The following is a 26,702-nucleotide window of genomic DNA, read 5'->3' on the forward strand; positions in this document are numbered from 1 at the left end:
AGGGGGGACCCCGGGAGGGGGGAGGGCAGGTCCAGAGGACCCCCATGAGCGTTCCTCCCTCCCTCGCTGCCCCCTTTGGAAACCCCTGACTTGTCTAGAATATTCCACTGGTACTTAGTGAGGAGGCAGCTGTCTCTCTGAGGAGTTGGCGTGCGGCAGCCTGGTGACAGACCACGTGAGCTCAGTGTCCTGTGTAATGCAGTCAGAGCTGGTCCAGCAGCCACCGCCAGAAGAGGAGTCCAGCGGTCATTTACGTTCTTTAATAAGAATCCTGCAGCTGAAAAAAGGGAACCAAAATACACTGAAGCAGAATGATGGCGGCTGGCATTTCTTTGGGGCCCAGGTGTCCGCCCCCTGGCTCAGCCCCTGGGACCCTCTCTGGAGCCCTGGAGCCGGGCTGTCCTGCCCCACGTCCCCGCCTGGCCCGGGGGGAGCGGGAGGGGCAGCGTCGGTGCTGTGAGCTCTGCCAGAGGACGAGCCGCTGGGCCGGGGCTCCGCGAGTTCGAGGCCACCTGGGGCATGTGCGTGTTCCCTTTGGCCTTGCCCAGGTGGCTGCCCCTGCCGGCGTTGACCTTCTCGAGGGAGGTCGTGGGCTACCTGTGGACCGCGTGCTGCTGCTGGCAGGTGGTGGCGCTGGGACTGCAGGGCTGTGTCCCTCTGCCTTTGTCGGCCTCGGACCTCGGAACAGGGGCCCTTCAGGGGCACCGGTTCATGAGACTTTGATGGATGAATCTTGGCAGCCAGGAGGCACCGGGTCTGAACCCCAAGCCTGCGCTGGTCCCTGTGGCCTGGGAGCAGCACGAGGGGAGGCCCCCAGGTGCCAGAAGCCAGGGCCCGTGGACATGGCTGAGCTTAGGGGCCCGGGCAGCCCTGGTGGGCGCTGAGGGAGGCGTGGAGCTGGTGAGGCCCCTTGCACAGGCTGAGGCCGGCCAGCGCCTGTCTGCTGGGCAGGCCGTGTGGGGCACAGACTGCAGGAGCTGTTCACTGGGTAGTGGACGTAACTGGGCGTGGGCCCCATAAATATACAGGGCCAGGAGATCAGCAGCCTCGCCCAGATGGGCTCACAGAGGAGAGACACACCCAGAGGGCGCAGAGCCCGTTCTAAGCCGGGCCCTTCTAGAAAAAATCACGCAGGCCATTTCCACTGACAGACTCAGACTGTGGGCCCGGGCCCCACCTGCGGCCTCCTGGGCTCAGGGTCGGCCGGGGCTGCCCTGGCTCGCCCTGTGGTGCGCGTTGGCCCCCAGCCTCACACATGGGCCACTGTCCTTTGTGCAGACCCAGCTGAATATAGTACGGAGACTGGACACGGTGCTCCAGCGAGCTGTGCGCCTGGGCGACCCGCGGGTCATCCACGTGGTGTGCGCCACGCAGTGGGACACATGCCTCCCGCTGCTGCAGCACGACCTGCGGCGCCATCTGCGGAAGTCGCTGACCGCCATCGCGGAGGTCCTGGAGAAGGTGGACAGGTGGCGGCCCTGGGCTGTTCCCCCGGGAGGGGGACAAACGGGCGGGAGACCCTTGGGGTAAGGACGACGTCCAACTCATTTTCCCAAAAAGTGGGCAGGAAGGGCAGGAGGACTCCACGGCTCCCCGCAGAAGTGCCAGCTCGAGAGGCCGGCAGCCCGTGGGGGAGGTGCGTCTGGAGTGCGGGGGGCAGGGCCTTGCGGGGGGAGGCTGGGGGGCACCCAGGCGGCGCCCATCTGAGGTCGAGAGGGTCCTGGGCTGCGTGGCAGGGGGATGGCAGGGCACAGGCGCAGGAGGGAAGGTGGGGTGGGCGGTGAGTCAGTGAGGTCCCCAGGCTGGGGGTCGCAGCCCATGGGGATGCTGCAGATGGTCCCCGGCAGACAAGGGGGCTGGGAGACGGGGACTTGGTGTGTGGGCAGAGAAGAGGTGTGGAGGGTCACCCAGGAGGGGGTGCAGCCGCAGGGAGGGGCAGTGGGGAGAGCTGCCCTGCCCCGTCTGCTCCTGTGATTAATTAAGGTTGGGTTTCGTCACCTACTTGAGCCCTCGGAGCAGGGGTCTTGGCAGGGGAGCCAGGGGCCTGGTTGTCAGCCTGAGGGTGGGCAAGGGGGGTCCCCAGGGTCTCCAGTACGGTTCATTTCCTGCCGGCACCTGGGGGTCTTGGCTGTGAAGGGTTGCATCTCTCTTCAAATCTGGGATTTTTACCCATTTTAAAAATAGTTTCTCCTTCTGGAATCCCATGGGGATGTATGACGGGCTCCTAGCCCAGCTCCCGACCCTCCCCCCCACCCCCCAGCGAACCTTCCACACTCATGGCCCCACCCCCCATGTGTGACACGCTGAATTCTGACAGATTTCCTCCAGGCCATTAGTACTCTTTTATTTTACAAATTCTCTAATTTTCCTTCCTTTCTTTAGCCTATATTTTAAATTTTTAATGACTATTCCTTCCAAAATATCCTTTTAGTTTATTTTCATATTTGCCTGATTTTTAAAAATAATGTCTTCTAGTTGCCCTCTTTTTCTCTGACAGTTTTTTCTGATTAACTTTATTGAGATACAATTGCACACAATAGAGTGCACACATTGTTAATGTCCCTTTGCTGTGTTGTTTTTTAATCATGGGTGGGTGTTGAGTGCTGTCTAATGTTTCTTCTGCATCTGTTAAAAGGTCTGTGACTTTTCTCTTTTGTTCTTTAATGTGGTGAATTATGCTGATTGAATTTTGAGTGGTGAACCAACCTTGCATTCTCTGCATGGTCCTGACATATGTCAGTGTGTTGTTAAAGATTTTTACGTGTAGGTTCATGAGGACGTTGGCCTGTGATTTTCTTCTTTTGTAATGTCTTTGTCAGGTTTTGACATCAAGGTCATGCTGAATTTATTAAATGAATTGGGAAGGTGGGAAGGATTCTTTCTCCTTTGCTTTCTGAAGGAGTTTGTGCAATATTGGTGTTTTCTTCCTTAAATGTTTGATAGAATCCAGTGAAACCACCTGGGCCCGTCTGAAGCGTTTCTTTTTCCATCCTTTCAGTTCTCATCCTCTGTGGATCTTTCAATTTAAAGTGTAGAGCACAGCTTTTAAAAGCATGTAGTCTGCTGTTGGTCTCACTTCTTTCTGTTTAGTATGATAATCTCTGCCTTTTAACTGGAGTGTTGTCCCGCCTCCAGGGACCCCAGACTTGTGCTGCCCACACCCAGTGCTGTGTTTGGTCCAGCTTTACAGTGGCTACTCATGGCAGAGACTTGATCACAGTTGGAAGCAGAAGGAACTCTGAAAATTACTCATTTCTAAGTCCTTTTCATCTGGTCCCATTCATCCTGTTTTGGCAGGGACGGAGTCTCTCATTCGAATCTGCTGTGCTTACTGTCATCTCCGTGGCTTCCTTGAGCCAATGGTTTACCAGGTTGTTCCTGATACTGGCTGTTCTGCTGTGTAGACCTCTCCGCCTGGCAGGTTGTTCCTGGCGAGGGCTGTGCTGCTGTGTAGACCTCTCCGCCTGGCAGGTTGTTCCTGGCCAGGGCTGTTCCGCTGTGTAGACCTCTCTGCCTGGCAGGTTGTTCCTGACCAGGGCTCTTCCACTGTGTAGACCTCTCTGCCTGGCAGGTTGTTCCTGACCAGGGCTCTTCCACTGTGTAGACCTCTCCGCCTGGCAGGTTGTTCCTGACCAGGGCTCTTCCACTGTGTAGACCTCTCCGCCTGGCAGGTTGTTCCTGGCCAGGGCTGTGCCGCTATGTAGACCTCTCCGCCTGGCAGGTTGTTCCTGGCCAGGGCTGTGCCGCTGTGTAGACCTCTCCGCCTGGCAGGTTGTTCCTGATGCTGGCTGTTCCACTGTGTAGACCTCTCTGCCTGGCAGGTTGTTCCTGATGCTGGCTGTTCCGCTGTGTAGACCTCTCTGCCTGGCAGGTTGTTCCTGGCCAGGGCTGTGCCGCTGTGTAGACCTCTCCGCCTGGCAGGTTGTTCCTGGCCAGGGCTGTGCCGCTGTGTAGACCTCTCCGCCTGGCAGGTTGTTCCTGATGCTGGCTGTTCCACTGTGTAGACCTCTCCGCCTGGCAGGTTGTTCCTGATGCTGGCTGTTCCGCTGTGTAGACCTCTCTGCCTGGCAGGTTGTTCCCGGCCAGGGCTGTGCTGCTGTGTAGACCTCTCCGCCTGGCAGGTTGTTCCTGATGCTGGCTGTTCCGCTGTGTAGACCTCTCTGCCTGGCAGGTTGTTCCTGGCCAGGGCTGTTCCGCTGTGTAGACCTTTCTGCCTGGCAGGTTGTTCCCGGCCAGGGCTGTGCCGCTGTGTAGACCCCTCCGCCTGGCAGGTTGTTCCTGATGCTGGCTGTTCCGCTGTGTAGACCTCTCCGCCTGGCAGGTTGTTCCTGATACTGGCTGTTCTGCTGTGTAGACCTTTCTGCCTGACAGGTTGTTCCCGGCCAGGGCTGTGCCGCTGTGTAGACCTCTCCACCTGGCAGGTTGTTCCTGATGCTGGCTGTTCCGCTGTGTAGACCTCTCCGCCTGGCAGGTTGTTCCTGACCAGGGCTCTTCCACCGTGTAGACCTCTCTGCCTGGCAGGTTGTTGTTCCTGATGCTGGCTTTTCTGCTGTGTAGACCTCTCTGCCTGGCAGGTTGTTCCTGACCAGGGCTGTGCCTCTGTGTAGACCTCTCTGTGTGGCGTCGGCTTGCCTCAGCTCGCTCCTCGGGTGGTCCAGCCCTGGATGAGTCTCGCATTATGGATTCAAGGTCAGGCTGCCCAGAGCACACAGTTCGGTGCTGGTCCAGCTCCCATTTTGTGGGCCTCCTCTTCCCCTGCCTCAAGACAGAAGGAAGTGACCCATTGCTACTGTCCAGACTTCCAGGCAGAGTCTGTGGAACCTGGGTCCCTGACGGGAGCGCAGACCTCACGCTTGGCATCAACCAGGTGCCCTCTCCCGCCCGCCACTCCTGCCCCCCGAGCAGCAGAGCGCCAGCCTCCAGGCGCCGTGGGCACCGCATCCTCTTCCCTGAGGTCACAGGCCTAGCGTGTGACGCTCATGCCTTGTCGTGGCTGAGGGTCGGCTCGTGGGTCCCCTAGAACTTTAATTCGACCAAATTTGTTGGCTTCTCTGATGCTCGCGTGCAGGGTGGAGGCGTGGCGTGGGGCTCTGCGTGATGCGGATGAAAGGCTTTGAGGAGACTGTATTACCGTCTTAGACAGGCCGTCTGCAGCCCCGCCCAGCCCAGGAGCCTCCAGCAGGCAGCAGCAGGGGCAAACGCCAGGCAGGGCCCTCGGGTCCACGGGAGGCGTTCTGAGCAGGGGTGTGTGTGCTTCGGCCGACGAGACGGAGAGAACTCAGAGCAGGGCCGAGAGGGCCCATCCCCTGAGGCGAAGCCTGGGCTTCGGTTGTACTAAATTCACTTGCTTGGCCACGCCAAGAGCCTCCCGGGGTGCTGGACGAGATGCAGCGTCGGGCGCCCCGTGTTTGCTGAGCCCGCCACCTGGCTTTCGTGTCACAGCTGGTCTCTGTAGCGTGGAGCCCGGCTGGGCCCAGCCGCTGCTCCTCGGCCCTGGCGCACCAGCGGGCTCTGGGGTCTCCTGTGGTCTGCAGGGACCTCCTCTTGGTCCTCCGTGGGTCCCTGGGGGAAGGCAGGGCGGAAGGCAGGGCTGGAAAGCCAGGCGCCAGGGGGTGTCCCGCGACAGCCCGGCCAGGCTCTTGTAATGCTGTCTGTCCCCCCAGCCTCATGGTCCTGTTCCGTTGCCAAGTGCACATGGAGATGGCGTACATTGAGGAGGATGAGGGCCGGCTGGAGGCCGCCATGGCGCACCTGAAGAAGGCCGTGCTCCTGGACACCCTGGGCCTCCACCAGGACGAGCTCAAGATGGCCTTCAACCGCCTGCAGCTCTGCGCCACGCTGTACCAGGTCCCCGAGCGCGCCGAGGACAAGGCCACCTTGGCCATTGAGCAGGTGCGCCCCCCTCCCCTGGACCTGGGCCCTGCGGCCTCTGCGCCTGGGGAGGGCAGGCGTCCTGGGCGGGGCCCCGTCAGGCCAGGAGCGCTCGGGAGAGATGGGCAGCGGCGCTGCTCCGGACGACGCGAGCGCTCATCACGCCGTCTCCCCTTCGCAGGCGAAGAAGGCGATGCCCGAGGACGGTGTGCGCAAGAAGCGGGCGCTGCTGGTGAACGCGGGCCTGGCCCTGGCCCCTGACGCCTTCCAGATCGTGCTCGACAGCGAGAACGAGGCCAGAGGTGTGCAGGCGCTCTCAGCAGCGCACACACGCCTGAACCCCCCCGCCCTCGACCTCCGCCGCACGGGCCTCAGGTGCTGGTGTGCAGCCTCGGGTCCCCACTCTGCGCGACAGAGCACGTCCCGTGGCGCGGGGGGAGGCTCACACAGCAGCGTTCGCCATCACACAGCCCGGAGGCCCGAAGCCTGAGACCGAGCGGCTGGAGGGAAGGGCTGCCTGGGCCTGTCTCCCGGGCCTGCACGGCTGGCTTGCCTCCGCACCCGTTTCTCTCTGTGTCCAATTTCCCCTTTAAGGACACCCGTCATAACGGATTAGGGCCCACCCTAATGACCTCGTTTTACCTTGATTTTTCCTGGTAAGACCCATCTCCAAATAAGGTCACATTCTGGAGTTCTAGGGGGTTAGGGCTTCCTCGTATATTTTAGGGGGCACTCCCCCATGCCACTGTCCCCCCCGAGGATGGGGGTCCTGGGCTTCTCTGCATTACCCCCAAGTATATCGAACCCTTGCAGATGGCAGATTAGCGCCTGGCTCTGGAGCACCCCGGCGCCCTTCCTCTCAGAGTCCCCCCTGAGGTCGCCCAGGGCTCCCTCCCTCCCTTCCCTTCAGGAAGCAGGGCTTCCCTCTGCTCCTTCAGGCAGCCCCAGCCGTCTGCAGACAGGAGCCGCGGAGGGAGCCCGCGGTGGCCAGTGTTGTGGATCTGGGATGGGGACTGGGGGACGGCTCTAGGATGTGCCCCTTGACCTCGGTGGGCCACGGACCTTGTCCTGTCTCTGTGGCCGCCGCACGTCACCAGGTCCTGTTGTCACCCTGCCTGGGACGTGGCAGTGCCACCCTGTGCTTCCTTCTCGTCCTGCAGGGTGTGAGGGGCACGGGCCCGGTGGGCAGTCGCCCCGGACACGCTCGGGCTCTCTTGGTGCGTTTCACTCGGCGAGGGGCCGGGCAGGAGCAACCGGCCAGGGGGGGGCCTTCCGCGGGGTCTCCGCCAGTCGGCTGCTGAAGGCCGCCACTGTGCTGGGCGCGGGTGGGGGCTCTCGGGGCCGGCCCGGCGGGTGCAGAGGGGGGTCGTTCTGCGCACCAGCTGCCCCTGGTGCCTGGCGCCCCTCCCCCACAGAGGCACAGCTAGCGGGACCTAATCTTCATGAAAAGGTCAAAAGACGCCCGGGAGGCGCCACCACACCCGTCCGGAGTCCTACGCGCTGGGGTTGAGGGAACGTGCCCTGACCCGAGACCCGCCGCGTCACTGCCCCGTCCCGCTGTCCACCCTCAGTTTCCACCGGGAAAAAGCGGGGCCGCTTCACCCACCTGTATGCGAAGGCGCGGCACCACTCCCTCAGCGTGGACGAGGCCGCGGGGCACGTGCGGCGCCTGCGGGGCCGGAACGACAAGGAGAGGTGAGCAGGCAGTGGCCGGGGGGTGTGCGGGGGCTTCTGGGTCGTCGCGGCAGGGGCACCGGACCGCTGCCCCCCCCTCGCCTGGCCCCGGGCAGCACCCCCGCGGGTCTTCCCGCCGCCCCGCGTCCGGGCTGGGGCGTCCGTTGGGCTCGCGGCAGGAGCGCTGCGCCGGTTCTCCCGAGCACAGAGCTCATGGCGCACCTGTGCAGGGTACAGATCTGGGCCGAGCTGGCCACGGTGGCCCGGAAGCAGGGCGTGTGGGACGTGTGCCGGACGGCCAGCCGCTTCTGCCTCGTGTATGACGTCGGCAAGGTGCAGCGGCAGGCGAGGCTCAAGCGAGGTAGGCCCCGGGCCACCGCTGGGCGCCCGCACCGGTGGGGTCTCCCCAGGCGACCTGGGGTCGCTGCGGGGCCCGCGGGGGCTCAGTGAGGGGACCCAGGGCTGCAGGCGGGGGGCCTGCGGGCGGAGGGTGGGCCTGGGCCGGCTCCCCCTGTCAGCGCTGGGTCCGCACGAGTCCGGCCTGCAGGTCCCTGGAAGAGGTTGGTCTTGCGGACGGTGAGGATGGGGGGACCTGCGGGCAGTCCCAGGAGGCCCGGGGCGTGGGTGTTGGGGGTGGGGCCGGGGCTTCTCGAGGGGCAGAACAGCGCAAACAGAACGAAGAGCCCAGCTGTCAGGGAATTGGCGGGAGATTGGCCGCAGCCGAGCTGGCTTTGGGGACACCTCGCCACCCCGTGGGGCCCCTGTGCTTGGGAGGTTTCTGCCAGCCCCTCCTGGGCACAGTGCCACCTCGCAGAGACCCCGCTGTGCACCGGGGCTGCGCCGCGTTCCCTGAAAGGCTGTTGGGGTTCCGAGCATCCTGCGGCTCTGCTCTTTCCAGGGAAGAAGAAGAAGGGCGAGGACGGTGTGGGGCAGGACTCCTCGGGCCAGTCGGACGCCACCCTGCAGAGGCAGGCGTCCCCCAGCCTGCTGCGCAAGTTCGCGGAGGTGGGGTTCATCAATGCCGAGGTGCGTCCCTGCCCACGGCCCCTCGGCCCCCGTGTCACCTCTGCACGGACGTGACCCTTGTACTCCAGCCCTGCTCCCGAAGGAGCCTGTCCTTTAGGGAAGTTTTCCCGGGTTCTTGGGAGACTTTCTGGGAGAAAAATATAAATCAGAACGTATCGTAAGGGGTGTAGATGTTAATTTTCCTTAGAAGTCATGTTTGAATTGTGAATCCACGGTGACATAGGTACTGCAGGCTGATGGTTGCTGGATTTGGGAGTGCCCTCTGCATGGGAATAGCTTCAAAAGCACTTTGGCCCCGTTGTAAGGGAGGGGCGTGTGTTCTGACCCCATCCCCTCAGGGGCCGCTGAAGGCTGCTGGGGACCATCCCCCTCAGCCCGACCTGGGGTCGCTACCGCCCCTGCAGTGAGCATGCAGAGACCCCAGCCTCGGCCAGGTGGCTGGGCTGGGTCCGAGCTGGCACTGGGATCCCTGCACCTGCACGTGGTGGTGATTTTGGTGATACTTTGTAACTTCGGGATTCTCGAGGCCATTTGAGGTTGTTTATTTTGGGGGCCAACGGGGTAACCGGGCCAGAACTCCCCGGCTCGTTCAGTGAGGGTTTGCTGAGCGCCTCCTGAGGGCCAGGCCATGCTGAGAGCTGGGGGCCTGTGACCGCGGAGCCAGGGATGGAGCCGGCATCACCCCCGGGAGGCAGGCAAGGCCACCTGCCCCCCATCCTTGGTCCTGTCAGCCTGCAGGGCTTCAGTGCACAGCCGTGGAGGGACGGGGACCGGGATGCTGTGGGCGCCTGAGGTGTGACGAGGGGACGTTTGTGTCCCTGGGGGCTCAGGCTGTGCTCTCGAAAGGAGCCCGTCTCTCTCTGAGATGCCGCGTGTACGGGTGAAGCAACGGCGTGGGGCGGGGGAAGTGTCGCTGCAGGCGGGGAGGACCCAGGGGCCGGGAAGGGTCTGTGCTCCTGGGACCTCTCCTCCACTCCACTCACTTCCTCTGCAGGCCACCGTCCACCTGCTGCGATCAGAGGGCGTGCAGCTAAATGACCGTCCCACGCCCCCCGACGACCTGAGTCAGCACCCGGTGGGCTACGTGCCCGAGTCCCCAGAGGACGACGCCGAGTGGATCACGTACCGGTAGGGGAGCCGCGGGGACGCGTCCTGTGCGCCTGGCACCGCTCATGTGTGGCGCGGGGGCACAGGCCGGGATGGGGGCCGCGCCCAGACGTGCGAGGGAAGCGGCCGGCTGTCCACGCGGCTCCCTAGCTCACGTCGTTGCTCGCTGTGGTTGGTCTTCCTCGTCATCGGTGGAAACGAGACGTGAGGGAGTTGGTGTCCGCGGAGGGAAGCGGTAGTCGGGGCTGGCCGTGGGACACAGTCCCGGGAAGTGTGTGAACGGAAAGAGGGTCCACAGGGAACCCCCCGCAGAGACTTGCCCACGTGAGATGCCAAGTGCAGTTCAATCATGAAACCGAGGTGCTGTGGAAACAACCACAGTTTTTAGCCGTTGTTTCATCTAAAATTAAGTATTTGAGAGGTGAACACGGTGGGGATTGAATGTCCGCGTTGCGGTGTCGCAGGAGCCGAGGTTGTTGGCTGCTTCCCGCTCAGTGTGGAGAGGGACCTACTTTCCTGTTTGTTGTACCCGGTGGACGGGCCCTCACACCCGCCTGCCGTGGAGGGAGTCGGGGACACCGCCGGACTCCCTCTGCCCACGAGAGGCACAGGAAGGAGGGCCCTGACTTTGTGCAGATGGGGTTTGTCTTGGTGTTTTACGTCGCCTGTGAGAGCGCAGCCCGGGGCCTTCCCCAGGGGCCGCTGCCGCTCCTGTCTGGGGCCGGACTCCCCACGCCTGGGGGAGGGCCCAGGCCACACCTGACCACCGCTTTTGTACAGCCCACGAGCTAACAGTGGTTTTGATGGTTTTTAAGTTTATGAAATTAAATAGCGAAAAACACACAACAGAGACTCCATGTAGCTGTCGAAGCCCAGGGTACTAACTGTCTGGCCCTTTAGAGAAAGGGCTTGCCAGGCGCTGGCATCCACATGGCGTCCATGTGGATGGAGGAGGGCAGCCTGGGTGCGCTGGGCCGGGGAGACTGGGCACAGGCAGGTGCAGAGCCGGGCTGGCAGGGGTCCGTCGTCGGCTGGGGAGGGGCGGAGTGAGGGGCGTCCAGCAGGGAGATGGGAGAGCCAGGTGGATGGGGTGGAGGCGGAAGGAGCCGGGCAGGCCGGGTCCTTCAGCGGGAGCGGCGGGCAGCCCCCAGCAGGGCAACTCTCTGACCCCTGGGCTCTCAGGACGGCTTCACACTGGTGTCTTGGTGCTGGTTTGGGAAGGGTCTTGATCCCAGGGAGAGCCTGACGCACGCCTTCTGTAGGACCTGGATAGAGGGCCTGTCGCAGTACGCCATGAACAGCTGGCTGCGCTCGGCCGACATCGGGCAGAAGCTACAGGAGGCGTGGATCGTGCAGAACGCCGTGGTCTGCGTCCTGAATCATAACCAGCACCTCCTCACAGCTGGGCGGCAGAGGGAGCTCGTGGACACCTTGTACCACCTCCTGGGCATCGTCAAGGCCGTGGGCCACAGCGGGTGGGTGAGGCTGGCGGTCGCTGTGGGCATCCTGGCTTCCCAGGAGGGCCCCATCCTGCCCCTGCCAGAGACCCTGGGATCGGGCCGGGAGCTGTGGGGTGGGGCGTGCGGGGCCACCCTCACCTAGCGCCTAGCAGTGACAGGGCCTCTGTGTACTGGCCGTGCACCCCGAGCAAGATACTCACCCTGTCTAAGCCGCAAGGCAACGTGTGGGGATGGATGAGGTGGTCAGGCGCCCTCGTGCCCGCACACGGATTCCCAGCAACATCACTGCCACGCGGGTTCCCAGCCTGTCACACTCTTGTTTCAAACAGCACGATTCTGAGGGAGGATGGCTGAGGCCCGAGTCTCGTAGGAACGGGTGGAAACCGACCTTGGTCTGACTTGGGGCGGGTTGAAAATCAGTGTCCGCGAATTTTCATATCCAGGTGGTGTGGACTCTTGAGAGACCGATGTTCTCACTCCCCGAAGTTAGAAATGTGAAAGCGTCAAGTCAGGTCAGACCTTTACCTAATGAGCGTCAAGTCAGGTCAGACCTTTACCTAATGAGCGTCAAGTCAGGTCAGACCTTTACCTAATGAGCGTCAAGTCAGGTCAGACCTTTACCTAATGAGCGTCAAGTCAGGTCAGACCTTTACCTAATGAGCATCAAGTCAGGTCAGACCTTTACCTAATGAGGACGACTTTTTGAAGCCCTCTTTGTGTTTTTTGTTGGTTGGGCTTTTAGTCTAAACACTCAAATTTAAAATTTGTCGCCAGATCCCGAAGCAGAAAGGCTTGAGTGAGTCAGGACGCAGCTACGTGTGCACATGGGGATTTTTACGCTGCGAACAGGACGGAGCAGCCGTGGAGGACGGGCCTGCCAGTGCCCTCACCTCTCCTCTGGGCGCGAGGCCCTGGCAGGGTCCCCAGGACCGTAGGGGTTGCGGGAGCACCTCTCCTTCTAGGCGGGTGTCCGTGTCTCTGTCGTAGACACAGGTCGGACCGCGTTTGATGGTTTTAAATGTTTTGGTGCTGAGACGTTTCAGGAAGAAGCAGGGAGGTTCTGGTCCAAGCCCACTCCATCCGACGCCCAGTGGAGGGCCTGCTGGACGGCCCAGCAGCGGGCATGGTGGCTAGGTGGGCCTTTCTGTCCAGGCCCCGCGGGACCCCCTGAGGAGTCCAGCCCACCTGGCACAGGTGTCTCCCAGGCGTGAAGGCCCCCTGGTGGGGGACGAGCCTCCACCGCAGGCAGTCCCGTCACCACGGCTTCCTCCCGGGGACGGCCTGGCCCGGACCTGCTTCTCTTCCAGAGACTTGGTACTGCTGGCAATGCTCTGCGGCACCCTGGCGCGAGGCCTGATCGCCGCCTGGATCCCAGCCCCGCCGCCGGAGAAGTCTAGAAGACAAGCACGCGCACACCCACTTCACACGCCGCTGGACCCCGAGGCCGCCTCTGAAGTCAGGACCGCAGTGGAGGTGCCGCGCCCGCGGTGGGGATCGGAGCCGGGGGGTGGCAGACCCCGGTCAGTGCAGGCGTCAGTGGGAGAGCAGCTGAGGAAGGGAAGCTGCAGCCATTCTCAACTGCCCGGAAATGGGGCGCGGGGTGGGGGACACGCTTTCTCTAAAAGCAAGGAAACAAGACGAGGACACCTGGGTGTCAGTGGTGGGGACATCCCTGCAAGGCCCAGAGCTCGGAAAAATGTGGACATAAGGCCAGAAAAATAGGACCAGTGCCTGTTCAGAACAGGAAAGCCACAACATCAAATAAAAGATGCACAGACCAGGGATACGGACGGCTCCACGGTGACTGAGTGGGGTTGTTTGTCCCCTGATTGCATCTCCCGGTGGCGTGGACTGCGTGGTGGTCATCCCAGTCGAGGAGGAGGGATGTTGATGGGTGCTGACAGGCATCTGCTGACCCATCACCCACTCCTAGTGCACGTGAGAGAAAGTGGGTTCCGTAGTGAGCCTGAGGCACGTGCAGAGCCTGCGGCTGCCCCCAGTGCGGCCGAGAGCAGTGCCTCCTTCCTCCTGAGGCTGTGCCTCAGCCCCAGGACTAGTGCGTGTTTGGGCCACTTTCCCTTCTGGACCAAGAGCCAGGTCTGCTTGTTTCTGCAGCTTTGGGTCTTGGCTCGGGTTCCCTGTTTGGATTCAGGTGTCACGAACAAGGACACCGCCGTTTCAGGTCTGCGAGTTCGCCCTGAGCCTGACCAGCGGGACGGTGCCTGAGGAGGCGGTGCCCGTCAGCGCCCGGCAGCAGCTCGTTGCCACGTGGGTGAAGGCCAAGCAGCTGCTGCAGCAGCAGATCGGGCTGCGCCTGGGCACGGACGAGCAGGTGCCGGCCAGGGGCGCCCCCGCTGACACCTTCCCCACCCGAGGGCGAGCAGCCTGAGGGACAGGGCTGCGGGGCTGCGGAAGCAGTGCTTCCCTTCGGGAGGGTCCGTCCTTGCCGAGCCCGACCCCCGAGAGATGGGGCACGAGGCCTCCTCTGCCCGCCTGGCCGCTGGAACATGCCCTCGTTCCTCCAGCCGACTGGCCACGGTTCTAACTGTCCACCAAGAGCCGCTGGGCCTCTGGGGGTGCTGTCCACCCTCGGTGACACCTTGCTGTGGCTTTATCTGGAGGTGCGTCTAGGCCAGAGGGGGGCACCTCCCTGGCAGGGCCCCACGGGCCACCTGAGCTGTGAACGCAAGGCCATCGGGGTGAGGGGGCAGGGGAGCCACCAGGGGCCCAGAGGGGAGGGGGCAGGGCCAGCCCCACGGCTTCTGCTCCTGCAGACGTGGGCCGTGGATGGAGACCAGTGGGAGGTTCCCCGGGGCCCCAGCTGGGGCCAGGACACGTGGCTCAGGTGGGAGGTGCGGCTGGCAAGGCGGGGACCGTCAGGGAGGGGCATCTGAGCCTGTCAGGAGTGAGCACGGGGTGGAGCAGGACCAGGGGAGGGGCCTCCAGGCAGAGGGCCGCCCGCTGTGCCCGGCCACCTGCCCTCCCCCTCGGGCCGGGTCAGCCAGCCGCCGGGCCGCCCTAGGGGCCGCCGCGCCTACTCCTCTTCATTACGTGAGGAGGCGACGTGGAGACAAACAGCTACACAAATAGCTCCGATCGTTGCCACAGAGCTGATGTTTCACAGGGTCGCTTCCCGCGTAGTCCAGATCCTCCAGCCCCCGGGCTGACGGGCCCTCTGCACTCCCTTCCCACCAGAGCACCAACGAGGACGTCAACTCGGTGACCAGAGTCCTCGTTGCTCTGGAGATGTACTCCTGCAACGGGCTGGGCCTCATGGACTTCACTGTGCCCCCCTTGGCTCAGGTAGCTGTCGCTCCCTCACCCCACAGGTGTCCTGGTCCCCCCCCATTGTCACCTCCCCCCAGAAGTCGCCTTCCTCCCCCTTGGCCCACGTAGGTGTCACTAGGCGCCTGGTAGGCATTCCAGGGGCTGTGCCCCGACAAGGCTCCCCAGCTTGAGGTACTTATTCGAATCCCGCTGTCGAGACAAGGAGCCCCAGGTGGCCAGAGGCCCTGCCGCGTTCTCAGCACAGCGCTCCCAACAGAGCCGCGCGGTCCCCTCAGGGCCCCTGAGCCTGGCCTCCTGGCTCGTCAGAGGGCAGGGCTGCCCGTGTGGCAGGAACGCGGTGTGGACACTGGGACATTTGTCCCCGACCCGCCAGCCCCACCCAGGCTTGGCCGCAGTTGGCAGCTGGAGCCTCAACCTCGCAGGTGACTCATCCTAGGCCGGGTGACCACTGGACCCGTCCTTGTGATGTCAGCCGTGAGCTGGCAGCAGAGACGCCCCCCACTCACAGACGCCCCTCTCCCCGCCACCGGCAGCTGGTGAAGATGGCCTCAGAGTGCAGCTGGTCGGATCCCCTTGTGGAGGTGCAGACCCTGACGCGGCTGGCCCACTTCACCTACGTGGCCCGGGACCACGAGGCCACCATGGCCTGCTCGCAGAAGGCCATCCAGATAGGCATGAAGCACCTGCAGGCCTGCAGTCCGTGAGTCACCCCAGCGCCCGACCTGCGTCCCTGTGGTGCGCTGCCTCCTCCGAGCCCACCGGGGGGGCCCGCAGCCTCACCCGCTCGGCCCTGTAGCCGCCCCGCCAGCCCCGCGTCGGCCGGGGCGACGCCTCAGCTGCGGCCCCTGGAGAAACGTGTTCAGCAGGATCCCGAGGCCCCACGAGCCTCGCCAGCTGTGGGCGTGACGGGGGCACAGAGGCGGAAAGGGCCTCAAGGCTCAACCATCGGCCGCTCCCCACAGGCAGGCTGCTTTGTTGAAAGTAGTTTTGAGCAGGCGACTTAGGAGGCCAAATAAATTCGGAAGTAATTGAAGGGTGATTTCAGTGAAAGGAAAATATCCCCCCTGCCACTGGCTCCTCTCCGCCTGAGCGCTGCTGGCGGCGGCTCTCCAGGGCCCCCGGACGGCCGCAGACGCGCCAGGCCACTTGGTCTTGTGCCCCGGGCCCCACTCAGCTCACCAGTAATCGGGGCTCCTGATCCTTCCCTCTTCCTGAACATGAGGCTCTTTTAAATTTGTTTCTGTTGTAAGTATTTCTGCTGTAAAGACTGTTTCCCTTGAGGCTCTTCTCTTTGCCTTACTTCTGAGTCTATTTCCTGAAAGACGGGATCCCGGCCCCCAGGCCAGGAAGACACCCATGGTGGCCGCACAACCAAGCTGGCCGCTCGAGGCCAGATCCCAGGAGGCCTGGCCTCCTGCCTCTGGGTGATGGGAGTGGGGGCCTGAGCCTCCCTCGGTCAGGACCCCGGGGCCAGGTGCGGGAGCGCGGCCGCCATATCCCAGCGGCTGCTCTGGGGCCTGCGTGGGACACCCCCATGGGTGTTTGGGGGCTGACGAGTGACCACGACCCGAGCTGTGGTCACCCGCCCTGCACGCAGCCAAGGCCACAGGCTGCTCAGAGCTCCCGTGGAGGCCCCCCCACCCGCACCTCATCTGTCCCTGCAGTGGCTCCTGGGCAGGGGCTGCGGTGCCCCAACCGGGAGCAAGGAAACCAAGGCAGGCAGAGGCTGAGGCTCAGAAAAGCCAGAAGAAACAATAGGAGGTCCTACACCCAATTATTGGAATTCCAGAAAGAGGGAAGAAAGCGTTCTTAAGAAAGGAGTGAAACGCAGGAGCTTCCCTGAGCAGAGGACACCATCTCACGGTTGACCCTCCCGCCAAATGACCGGCGAGAAGAATGAAGAGATACTCACATCCAGATACATTGTGGGATCATCAGGTCACGGCAGATAAGGAGACTATCCTACAGCATTTAGAAGAAAAAGAAGAAGGAAATAGAAACTCAACAGTCTTCTCAGAAACTATCACTAGAAGCTAAAAGCAAGTGGGACGTTCTAAGTGGAAGTAGTTTTCAACATGTAATTCTAACTCACCCAAACTTTCAAGTATCCCGGTAAAGAAAGCTACTTTTAAACAGATGAGGACCTAGAAAATGTATTTGTCACACACCTGTTTTTAGAAAGTTAATTGAGGATACACTCCAGAAAAACAAGGGAGTAACCCAGAAAAGAGAAAGATGTTGGATGCTGGAAATGGAGATGCAATCCAGAAAAGGTGCTGAGAGCCTCCTCAGCAAGGATGTAGGGGAGGGCCCTGGGGGTGCAGGCAGGGCCAAAGGAGGACCCAGTGTTGTGGAGAGTTTACAGGTATTGTGGTAAAGGAGGGAGGGAGAAAAGCCAGTTGGAAATGCCAGGAGATAACAAAGGTAATAGCTTGCCTCTTCAGTGAAAAACACGGACATTATCATGGTGTTTATTGATATGCCAGTGTTAGGATTAGCATTTTGACAAAGAAGACTTATTTGTGGTTACCTAATAAAATACCAGTGTTACCAATTTTGACAGTACAAAAGTAAAGTAAAAGCACAGATAACATACTTTAGCAGCGGGAAGGGGGAAGAGGACAGGTGGCGTGAGACCCTCATCTGAGAAGCTGAATAGTCGGGTGTCGCTTGTTGAGGGTCCACAAGATGATATTCTGAGGTACAAAGATAATAAATAGGGGAATTAAAAGTAATGCTGGGACCAGCTATATTCATAAGTTGGGAAAAGGGACTTCTATAGGTAATGTTTAAAATTCATAAATTGGGAAATCAAGATAGAAGCCAGTTTTTTGGAGGAAAGCATACACCTGCTAGAAGACAGAGCTGAAGACCTAGGAGTCATTCCCTCTTGGGAACAGGACTGGGAGCTGGGTAGGGGAGTTCCTCTTAACCATGCGGTAGGTGCCACTTTGATAAAAATTACAAGGTTAATTTTAAAAGAAAGAAAAAGACTACATTCATAAAGAAAGAGTCGGCGTGTGAGGGCTGCGGCATCGTCTTCCTGTAACGGAGTTAAGGCTGATTTCACTACTCGTTGCGGGCACAGCAGAGCTTCTCAGGGGACGGGGTGGCAGGGTGCCCGCTGCGGTGACGGGTGTGTGCTCCAGCTTCGCCGTTCTTTCCTCAGTGATTCTTAAATTGACTTTTATTTTAAAACAGCAATTCTTATAATAAAATAGGCTAAAAACATAAATGTTTACATATGGTAATAGGGAAAGGGGCGGTCATACAAGACTATGTAAAAGTTTGGTTTTCACCTTAAGACCTTTGAGAACTCATTTGTAGACTGCTGCTGTCCTCTAGTGGTGATCGGTGTCACTACTCTCAGTGGGGTCACCCCCTACCCGGGTTTGACTGTGGACTTGCCCCGTTTTTCCCCCCGCACTGAGGGCCGGCTGTGTCCAGGCCTGGAGCTGGGCGCTAGGAGGCTGGACAGGCAGAGGCCAGCGGCCCTTGGCTCTCTAGGGGACGCCGACTGCACGGTGGTCTTGCTGGCCCCTCAGAACCTTGGACCCTGTCCCCAGTCGGCAGGATCCACGGTCAACTTCAGCCATGTGGCGTGTACTGCAGATGATTCACCTTTTTTAAAAAAAATTATACATATTTCAAATTTTTATGCTAATTTTTTCTATTTTGCAAGTTATGTAAAGAAACTCAGTGTGGAGTTGGTCACAGAGTAATTTTTATGATAGCATTTCACAGTAATAGTGAAAATAGTTTTCAGATCTTGGTGAAAAATAGTGCAGTTACTAATCAATTAGTATTCTCACCTCTGAGTGTGTAATTACCAGATTCAGTTTCTTATTTATACTATTAATGTAAAGGAATATATATTAATAAGGAATTTCATGTAGATCCCTAAAACAGACCCACAGAGATTAATTACCTTTCTGCTTTGTTTAGCACTTTTATTTAACATAATCATCGTCACTGCTGGGTTTTTATGTGAACTTAAAAGTCACTTTTTCTGCCAGTTCTGGCCATGACACACAATGGATCTCATACTCTTGTGCTATTTAAAAAACTGTAAAACTTGACAAAATACATGAAACAACTGCTTCCAGACATTGGCCAACAGATGGCCCAAGGCCGTGCTTCTTGCAAGAAGAGGCCGTCAGAAGTGAGCCCCACCTGCACCCTCGCGCTCTGCCTGGGGCCGCGGGGCGCTGCCCAAACTGCAGCACCGGGAGCTGGAGCCCAGACAGAAGAAATGCGCGCGGGAGACAGAGACCAAACCCCCGGGGCTGCTGGGGCCTCCGGACTCCACAGGATGCGAGACGAGTGAGGAGGTTCCTGGGCAGAGAAGGGCAGATCCCGCAGGCCGGCCAGAAGCGGGTGACAGAGATGCCAGAGGCCCCGTGCTGGCCCAGGAGAGTCAGGGAGCCCTCGCCGAACCGCCGGGGCGTTCAGGAAGACCATGCCCTAGGGGCTAGGCTATAGGGGCCACGCGAGACTCGCCCTAAGACGCCTAATCCAAATCTCAGTAGGATAAGGATGAGCCACAGGCGAATTCACTGCCTGCCAGAAGGAAACCCCACCTTCCTTTAGAGGAAGGCAACATAATCCACTCTCAGCACGACAGCCCTCCACCCCCGCCCCCGCCCAGTGCCCAGCGTAACAGCAACCATCACCAGGCATGTGGAAACACAAGAGACTGTGGCCCGTACCAGGAGAAAAGGCAGTCAGCCGACTCAGACGTGACCCAGGTGTGGGAATTAGCAGACGATGGATTTAAAACAGTTATTGTAACTACAAGAAAGGAAAGGGAGGATTTTAATGGGCAAATTACAGGTGGTGAATTCCAACAAAGAAATGGAAACTCTAATTAAAGAACTAAGTGGAAATCCTAGAAATGACAAGTACAATCTCTGACATGGAAATATCACCGGGAGAGCTTGACATTTGAACTCTGGAGAAGTGATCAGTAACTCTGAACGCAGGTCAGCACACTATGGAAACTGAAGCACAGGGAGAAAGGCCTGAAAAACAGAGGAGCAGTGCCTTGGGGACCAGTGGGCTAGTACCCACGGGCCAGCACAAGTGCAGGTGTGGTCTCAGAAGGACAGAGGCCAGAGGGCGAGGTGGGAATACATATATTCAAAAATGTAATAGCTGAAATTGTTTCAAATTGAATTAAAAATATCAACCCAGAGATCCAAGATTTTCAATGAACTCCAAGCAGGCTAAACACGAGGGAAACCACACCTATTTTTATTGTAGTCAAATCGCTGGAGACCAAGGTGACAAGAAAACCCTGGAAGGAAGGTGGAAGGGGAAAAGGCTGAGTTACACACAGGGAAACAGGGATGAGAGGCGAGTTCTCAGCAGGAACAATGTAAACCATCTCAAGTGGTAAAAAAGAAAAAACCCTGCCGATCTAGAATTCTATATACACCAAAAATAGCCTTTGAAAAATGAAGGCGAAATCAAGCCTTTTTAGATTAATTAAAACTAAGAGAATCCACTCCCAGAAGACCCACAGAACAAGAAATGCTAAGGGAAGTTCTTCAGCCTGAAGGAAGATGGTACCAGCTGGAAACTCAGTTCAGGAAGTAGTGAAGAACGCCCCAAGTGGTGACTGTGTGGCTGAACGTAAAAGGTTTTTCCCCCTTCGGTTCTTAAATTCTGTAAAAGACATACGCCTGTTTCAAACAAAAATACATTGTATTGTGGGATTATTAACAAATGTGGAAGTACAATGTATGACAGTGATAACACAAAGGATGGGAATGGGAGAGATAGGGGTATATCGAGAGTTCTTACACCGTCTGTGAAGTGATATAATATTAATTCACCGTAGACTGTGATTAGTTAGGAATGTATGTTGCAGTCTCTAGAGCAAGTACTACAAAAACAATAAAAGAATTATACCTAGACATCCAATGGGGAAGATAAAATTGAATACTAAAAATATTCAATTAATCCAAAAGAGGGGAGGAAAGAAAGAACGAACATATGGGACAGAAGGAAAGCAAATAGCAAAATAGAAGATTTAACCCAACCACATCAACAGATCTATTAAATGTAAATGGACCAACACTCCAGTTAAAGTGCAGAGTTTATCCCACTGGACACAAAAAGCAAGACCCAACTCGAAACCATTTTCAAGAGACACTCTTCAAATACAAAGACACAGGTGAAAAGTAAAAGGAGGGGGAAAGATGGCGTCTGCAGCACCGGTTGCAAGAACGCTGTGGGGCTATAGTAAAGCTCCCAGGATGTGGGATCAGAGATAGACATTTCACAATGATAAAGGGTTCAATCAGCAAGAACACATAAAAATCTTAAATGTGCATACACTTAACAGCAGAGCTTCAAAATTCAAGAAGCAAAAAGTTAGATACAGCCACAATTATAGCTGTAGATTTCAACATTCCTCTCTCAGTGGCTGATAGAACAAAGTAAGCCGTAAGCATGTAGATGGTCACCACCAGCAGATCACCCAGTGGTCATTGATAGACTCTCCCCAAGGATCACGTCCTAAAGATCCAGGTCTCCAGGACAGCAACGCCAGGGCCCAGGCGGGGCCGGGCTCTCCTCCCCCTCCCGCTGGGTTGGCATGCCCATCCTGGGGGACGGGGCCAGCCTCCGATTCACCCCCAGAGCATGAGCTTGACCGTGCCCTGCAGATCCTTGCAGGCCGAAGGACAGCCTCTTTCTCCCCTAGACTCCTGACGGGCAGGGTGGCGGAGCAACTGGCTCCCGCAGGCAGGTACCGGGCTTTGGGGCCTCCTGGGCCATGGTGGGGAGGTCTACCCAGAAACCAGTGCTTTTCTCCTAGAGTAAGCCTGGTGCCCCCTGAGCTGGGTTGCGGGGACGTGCGTGCGGTTGTTATGTGCACAAGCCGCGGCTTGGCTGAGAGAAGAGAGCTCACGGCGCCCTTGATGTTGCTGAGTCTAAATTGTACGTTCTGAGCTCTCAGCGCAGAGCCTCGGCCCCCTGAACAAGACGTGCTCTGGGGCACGGGGGACGGGGCCCCATTGCTCCCACAGGGCCCGGCCTCACGTGGGGTGGGCGCCTTGTTCTGTTACTGCTGCTGCCGCACAACACACCCTACGTACTAGTCATTCAAACATCAGCTTATGATTCTGTCTCATGGTTCTGCGGGTTGACTGGACTCAGCCAGTTAGTTCTGGTTTGGGGACTTTCATGACGTTACTCTGGACTCCCCAGGGCTCTCTCCAGGGGGCGGGGTGGGGGGTCCCCAGGGCTCTCCCCTCTCGGCAGCACCTCCCTCCCCTGGGAGGCTCCTGTGAGCCGAGGCGCTTGTCTGTCTCCAGGGTGGAGGCTGAGCTGGTGGCGGAGGTGCTGAGCGCCGCAGCCTGCATCCAGGGCAGGAGCATCGTGGACGACCTCAAGGGCCGGAAGCAGCTGCGCCTGACGGCCGCCGAGGCCTTCACAGAGAGTGCGAGGTGGGCTGCGGCCCCCGGAGGCCGGGGTCATGGTGCGCGCCGCGCGGCGCGTCTGGGGTGCGTGTTGCGGGTGGGGATGATGGCGCCTGCGGCCCATGGTGCTCGCTGGGGGCTGTCCCCGAGGCCGGCCCCTCCCCCCGTGGCCCTGTGACCAGGGTCATCGCCTGCCCCGTGCGGTGACACCCACCTCACCCCCGGGGGTTCCCGGCAGCCCTGAGCGTCTGAGCCGGGACGGGCCCGAGGAACGGGGAGCCGAGGCCGTGAGCGGGTCACGGCAGGGCTGCCTGAGCGGAGCCCGTCCTGGTCCTGCAGAGCCGTCTTGGGGCCCCACCCCTCCCCTCGGCACCTACACCTGTCCAGGTCAGACCTTCCCTTCCAGGTTTGGGGGCCTCGCGGGGAGCAGCGCCCTGGTCATGCTGGCCGCCCGACACTTCTGGAACACCTGGCTCCCGCTGCTGCCCTCTGCCGTCAGCAGGAAGAAGTGCAAGAGTGCCACTCGGAGGGTCATCAACATCATCAACGAGACGGAGGCCAGAAAGCAGGTGCGCTCCGGGCCGCCTCTCACGTCCTCCCTCCAGAAAGGCGGGCGAGGTTCCCGAGGAAAGATGGGCCCCATGGGACCACTCAAGCGATGAACACGACGGCTGCATGGGGGGCAGGGGACAGTGACACCCGTGAGATCCCAGCGGGACAGGCGGGGCGGCTCCTGGCTGCGCTCAGGGCTCAGCTCTGTCCTCCCCCATCCCCGAGGGAACCCTAACTCAGACCTAGAAAGCTCCGGTAGGAAAGGGGAGAGGAGGGAGGGTGGGGCACAGACCCACTCAGGGCCCAGGGAGGTTTCGCCTGACAGTGGACAGGCATCTGGTGGGCCTCAGGGAGTGAGGCCCCCTTCCCCCTCTGCCGTCGCCCAGGAGTGCGGTAGGTCGTGGCCCGGGGACCTCCCTTGATCTGAGAGAGAAAGTGTCAGTCTGTTAACTTTGAGTATCACGCTAGCTGTGAGTTTTTCATAACTTTATTGTGTTGGGGAATTTTCCCACCACTCCTAGTTTTCTGAGAGATTTTGTGATGAAACGTTTTTGGATTTTGTCAAATGCCTTTTCTCCATCAATTGAGATGATCGTGTGGTTTTCTCCTTTATCCTATTAAGGTGATGTGTTACACTGATTGATCTCCTTATGTTGAACCACCCTTGTGTTCCTGGGATAAATCTCACTTGGTCATGGTGAATAATATTTTTACTGTGTTGTTGGATTTGATTTGCAATTCAGCAACTTACTTTGTTGAGAATTTTTGCATCTATATTCATAAAGGGTATTCATCTATAATTTTCTTTTCTTGTGATGTCTTTATCTGGACCCCCTATCAAAGTAATGCTAGTCTCATAGAATGAGTTAGGAAATGTTCCTTCCTCTTCAATTTTTTGAAGAATTGAGAAGGATAAGTGTTATTCTTTTTTTTAACGTTTGGTAGAATTCACCTGGGAAGCCATCTGGTCCAGGAATTTTCTTAACTGGAAGGTTTCTGATTACTGATTCAGTCTTTACTGTTAGAAGTTTGTTGACATTTTTTATTTCTTCTTGAGTCAGCTTAGGCAACTTGAGTGTTTCAAGGGGTTTTTCCATTGCTCGTAGGTTATCTAATTTGTTGGAAGACAATTGCTAATAGGATTCTATTATAGTTCTTTTTATCATTGTAGGGTTGATAGTACTGTTTCCACTTTCGTTTCTGATTTTAGTTATTTGTGTCTTCTTTCATCTTTTCTTTGCCAGTCTAGCTAAAGGTTTGTCTATTTTGTTGATCTTTGCAGAGAATCGATTTTTGGTTTCATTGATTTTTTTCCTATTATTTTTCTATGCTCTAATCCTTAACATTCTCTTCCTTCTGCTAACTTTGGATTTAGTTTGTTCTTTTTCAAGTTCCTTAAGGTGTAAACTTAGGTTGTTGGCTTGAGATCTTTCTTCTTTTTCAATGTCGGCATTTGCAGCTATAAACTTCCCTCTGAACCCTGCTTTTGCCGTGTCCCATAAGTTTTCCTAATATGCTTTTGATCCTATTGACTCAAAGCTATAAAACTGACTTGTCTGCTTCGTGTCATTAAAAGCCGTAGACTGTGTTGCAGGGCTAGTCTGTGCATGTGTGTGTGTGTTTTAAGGTAGTGAACCTTGAACTGGAGTGCCTTCTCTTACAGGGGAAATGTGATTCCACGTTTTGTGACTTAGTATTTCAGAAATTTAGCTGCAGTTTCCGTAATTCAATGCTGAACCAAATGAAAAACAAACTGGTGAAAGAAGAAACTGCAACTTTCAAACGTCTGTATTGTTGATTTGTTTTTGCTTTAGGAAAAAGGGAAGACGCTGCTTCTGCACCAGTGGCCCACAGCCGACTTCCAAAGTGGAGAGACGACGGAAGGGTGTTTTCGCTCAGGTTTGTAGATGCAGGACAGACAGAGCCCCAGGCATGAGGCCGGGCAGGGCCTGGTGCTGTTAGATCCCGAGCCTTGTGTAGAACAGGTGAAGTTGTGTCAGTGAACATGGGAAATGCCTGCTCAGCACTGAACTCGGGCAGGCACGGTGAGGGTGAGGGCTCCTCGTGAGCAATCAGGGACCCCCACTGTAAGCATGAGGAAACCCCCCCAAGCCTAGATGGCCCCCCAGTTCAGGGCCACCCTGCACCCTCCCAGGCAGCCTTGAAATCTAGCCTCTGGGTTTTTCTGACAGGTAAATCACACTTTTCCATTTCCATAAAAATGTGGAGATATACTTCTGCGAAAAAAAAGTAGTGACCTTAATAAAATAAAAATATATTGTATAATTTATTTCTAAAATAAAAAATGATCATCTGCTAAAAAATAATCATCCCTGTTAGTGTAAGGGCCGCGGTGTGTACTGCGAAGTGTGCATGTGTGGATTAGAGCCGTGGCCCCTCCCTCGCGTGCCTCAGAGTCTACGAGGGAGAGAAACTCGATTTAAAATAGCGAACAAAGATGTGACCATGTGTAATTAAATAATGAGTTGCACTCTAGACCCCCGCAGGTAAGATCGTTTGCTGGTGCCGCAGAGGGAGATGCAGACGGCCGCCCAGACCCGCAGGCCTGCGAGGCCCAGTGAGGAGCCGGCTGCCTGGGGTCCCGGCGCCGCCCGGAGCGCGTGGAGCCCGTGACGCTTTGCTCCACGTGCTGAAACATACTCAGATAGCTAAAGGGGTTAGCAGCTTGAGCAAGTCAAATCGTAGGAGAAAATGAGAAAGTAGAATTGAGCAAAGCAATGTTTTGAGGAAAGATTACTGCCTAAAGTTTAGAGTGATCAAAGAGGCACACTTTCAAAATACATGAAAATTTAAGTAATGAGAAATGCAGAAAATTAAAAAGTAAACACTGGGAAAGTACTGGCATCAAATTCAGCAGCTAAATGATCCATTTCTATAATGCATGAGCAGTCGCATTAGTCAGGTTACGAGATGCCACACTGCAGTAACAAATGACCCCGAAGGCTCAGCAGCTGAACTCGCACGGGCAGTCTCTCCCTCCTCGTCCGAGGCACCGTCTGGAATTTCTGGCAAATGGGGTTGCCACGTCCAGGGGCATGTGCCCCTGCTGCCAACCAGGGGGTGCAGAGCCCTCACCACCCCGGCGTGTGGTTCCGAGTTGGCCCAGCGGAGATGAGAGGAGGAAAGCACGCTACGGAACCCACGTGGTTCCCAAGTGTCAGATGTTGACCAGTGTATCTGGTCACGTGCCTAAATCCACCTGCTCCTGGGCACCTGTGTCCCGTGCCAGCGCTGGCGGTGGGGGGCCGCGGTGAGCCCTCAGGCCCCGAGTGGTGTGAGCTGGTGCTGTCCTCTTAGCCAGCAGCCGGACAGCCTGCCGGCAGGATCAATGGGCGTGTTCGCCCCTTTGCTATAACGATTCAGAAACGGGAAAGAGAGCTACACGGTCAACGAGGTAAAACAGGACAAGCTGAGTGTCTGGTACCAGGGGCAGGGGCTCTGCTTTGATGGACGGTGGGGCTGAGGCGGCCCCCTCGAGCGGCCTGGGCGAGGGTGGTGGGGAGAGGCTTCTTCTTTCCTGACGCTCCCATTGTTTATTTTTAAAATTACGGAAGAGTAACGGGAGTTTCCGAAAGAGAAAGGGCCTGGACGACTGCGGGGCCTGAGAAAGCCTGGCGGGGTGGGGCTGAGGGGCAGCCGGGGGCACCTGGTGCAGGTGAGGCAGGTGGGGGAGGGAGGACAGCAGCGCAGGTGTCGCCCAGGAGGAGCCCCTGAGCCTTCAGTCCCAAAAGGACTGATGTGTTTCCCAGGATCAGGAGTCATTCCCGCTGCTCGAGGCCCGGCCCTGGAAGGGCAGCCCTGCGTGTGTCTAAGGGACGCAGATGACGAGGTCACGTGGCTGGACCTCCACGCGGTCCCACCTGCTGTCCGGCTCCGCGGCAGGAGGCCCGGGCGTCCCAGACAGGCGGCCGTGTCCCGCGTGCTCCCTGGGGGACTCCCGGTCCTGTGGGCCTCAGGGTGGACCTCCGGCTGCCAGCACCCCCATTCCCGGACCCCCCAACCGGCGCCCCCGCGTTCCCAGGCCCCTCCTGAGCCCCCTCTCCCACGGCAGGGGCCGAGGATGACCTGACGCTGAGGGCCGCGCTCTACGGCCTGCTCTTCCACAGCCACGCCGACCAGGACGACTGGGAGGGCTGCCTCAGGGTGCTGGGTGAGGCCCTGCAGGTGCTGCCGCGGACGGCGCACCGCCTGTGAGTGCCTGAGGCCCCCCGGGGCGCCTCCCCTCCCCGTGCCTCCCCCTGCAGTCCCCCAACAGGGCGGCTCCCTCCTCAGCCCC

At 58.3% G+C, this 26,702-nt stretch overlaps 1 protein-coding gene across 7 annotated transcripts in view; it reads left to right on the top strand.

Moving 5' to 3' along the window:
• CFAP46 (cilia and flagella associated protein 46) overlaps nucleotides 1-26,702 on the top strand; it is an 89,373-nt gene that overhangs the window by 17,155 nt on the left and 45,516 nt on the right. For 5 of the 7 annotated variants that reach the window (XM_082424869.1, XM_082424867.1, XM_082424870.1 and 2 more), the window contains exons 11-26: nucleotides 1,279-1,469; nucleotides 5,664-5,892; nucleotides 6,053-6,173; nucleotides 7,443-7,566; nucleotides 7,776-7,906; nucleotides 8,444-8,571; nucleotides 9,566-9,699; nucleotides 10,941-11,153; nucleotides 12,446-12,611; nucleotides 13,321-13,470; nucleotides 14,334-14,441; nucleotides 14,960-15,126; nucleotides 21,749-21,880; nucleotides 22,260-22,422; nucleotides 24,220-24,304; nucleotides 26,478-26,616. In XM_082424869.1, coding sequence (XP_082280995.1) covers nucleotides 1,279-1,469; nucleotides 5,664-5,892; nucleotides 6,053-6,173; nucleotides 7,443-7,566; nucleotides 7,776-7,906; nucleotides 8,444-8,571; nucleotides 9,566-9,699; nucleotides 10,941-11,153; nucleotides 12,446-12,611; nucleotides 13,321-13,470; nucleotides 14,334-14,441; nucleotides 14,960-15,126; nucleotides 21,749-21,880; nucleotides 22,260-22,422; nucleotides 24,220-24,304; nucleotides 26,478-26,616 — 2,381 coding nt within the window. Of the gene's footprint in view, nucleotides 1-1,278; nucleotides 1,527-5,663; nucleotides 5,893-6,052; nucleotides 6,174-7,442; nucleotides 7,567-7,775; nucleotides 7,907-8,443; nucleotides 8,572-9,565; nucleotides 9,700-10,940; nucleotides 11,154-12,445; nucleotides 12,612-13,320; nucleotides 13,471-14,333; nucleotides 14,442-14,959; nucleotides 15,127-21,748; nucleotides 21,881-22,259; nucleotides 22,423-24,219; nucleotides 24,305-26,477; nucleotides 26,617-26,702 lie in introns of all 7 variants that reach the window. The other 2 variants (XM_082424866.1, XM_082424868.1) reach the window with 2 other exon arrangements.

The sequence above is a fragment of the Balaenoptera physalus genome (assembly GCF_965194825.1).
Source record: "Balaenoptera physalus genome assembly, chromosome: 14".
Classification (NCBI taxonomy): Eukaryota; Metazoa; Chordata; class Mammalia; order Artiodactyla; family Balaenopteridae; genus Balaenoptera; species Balaenoptera physalus.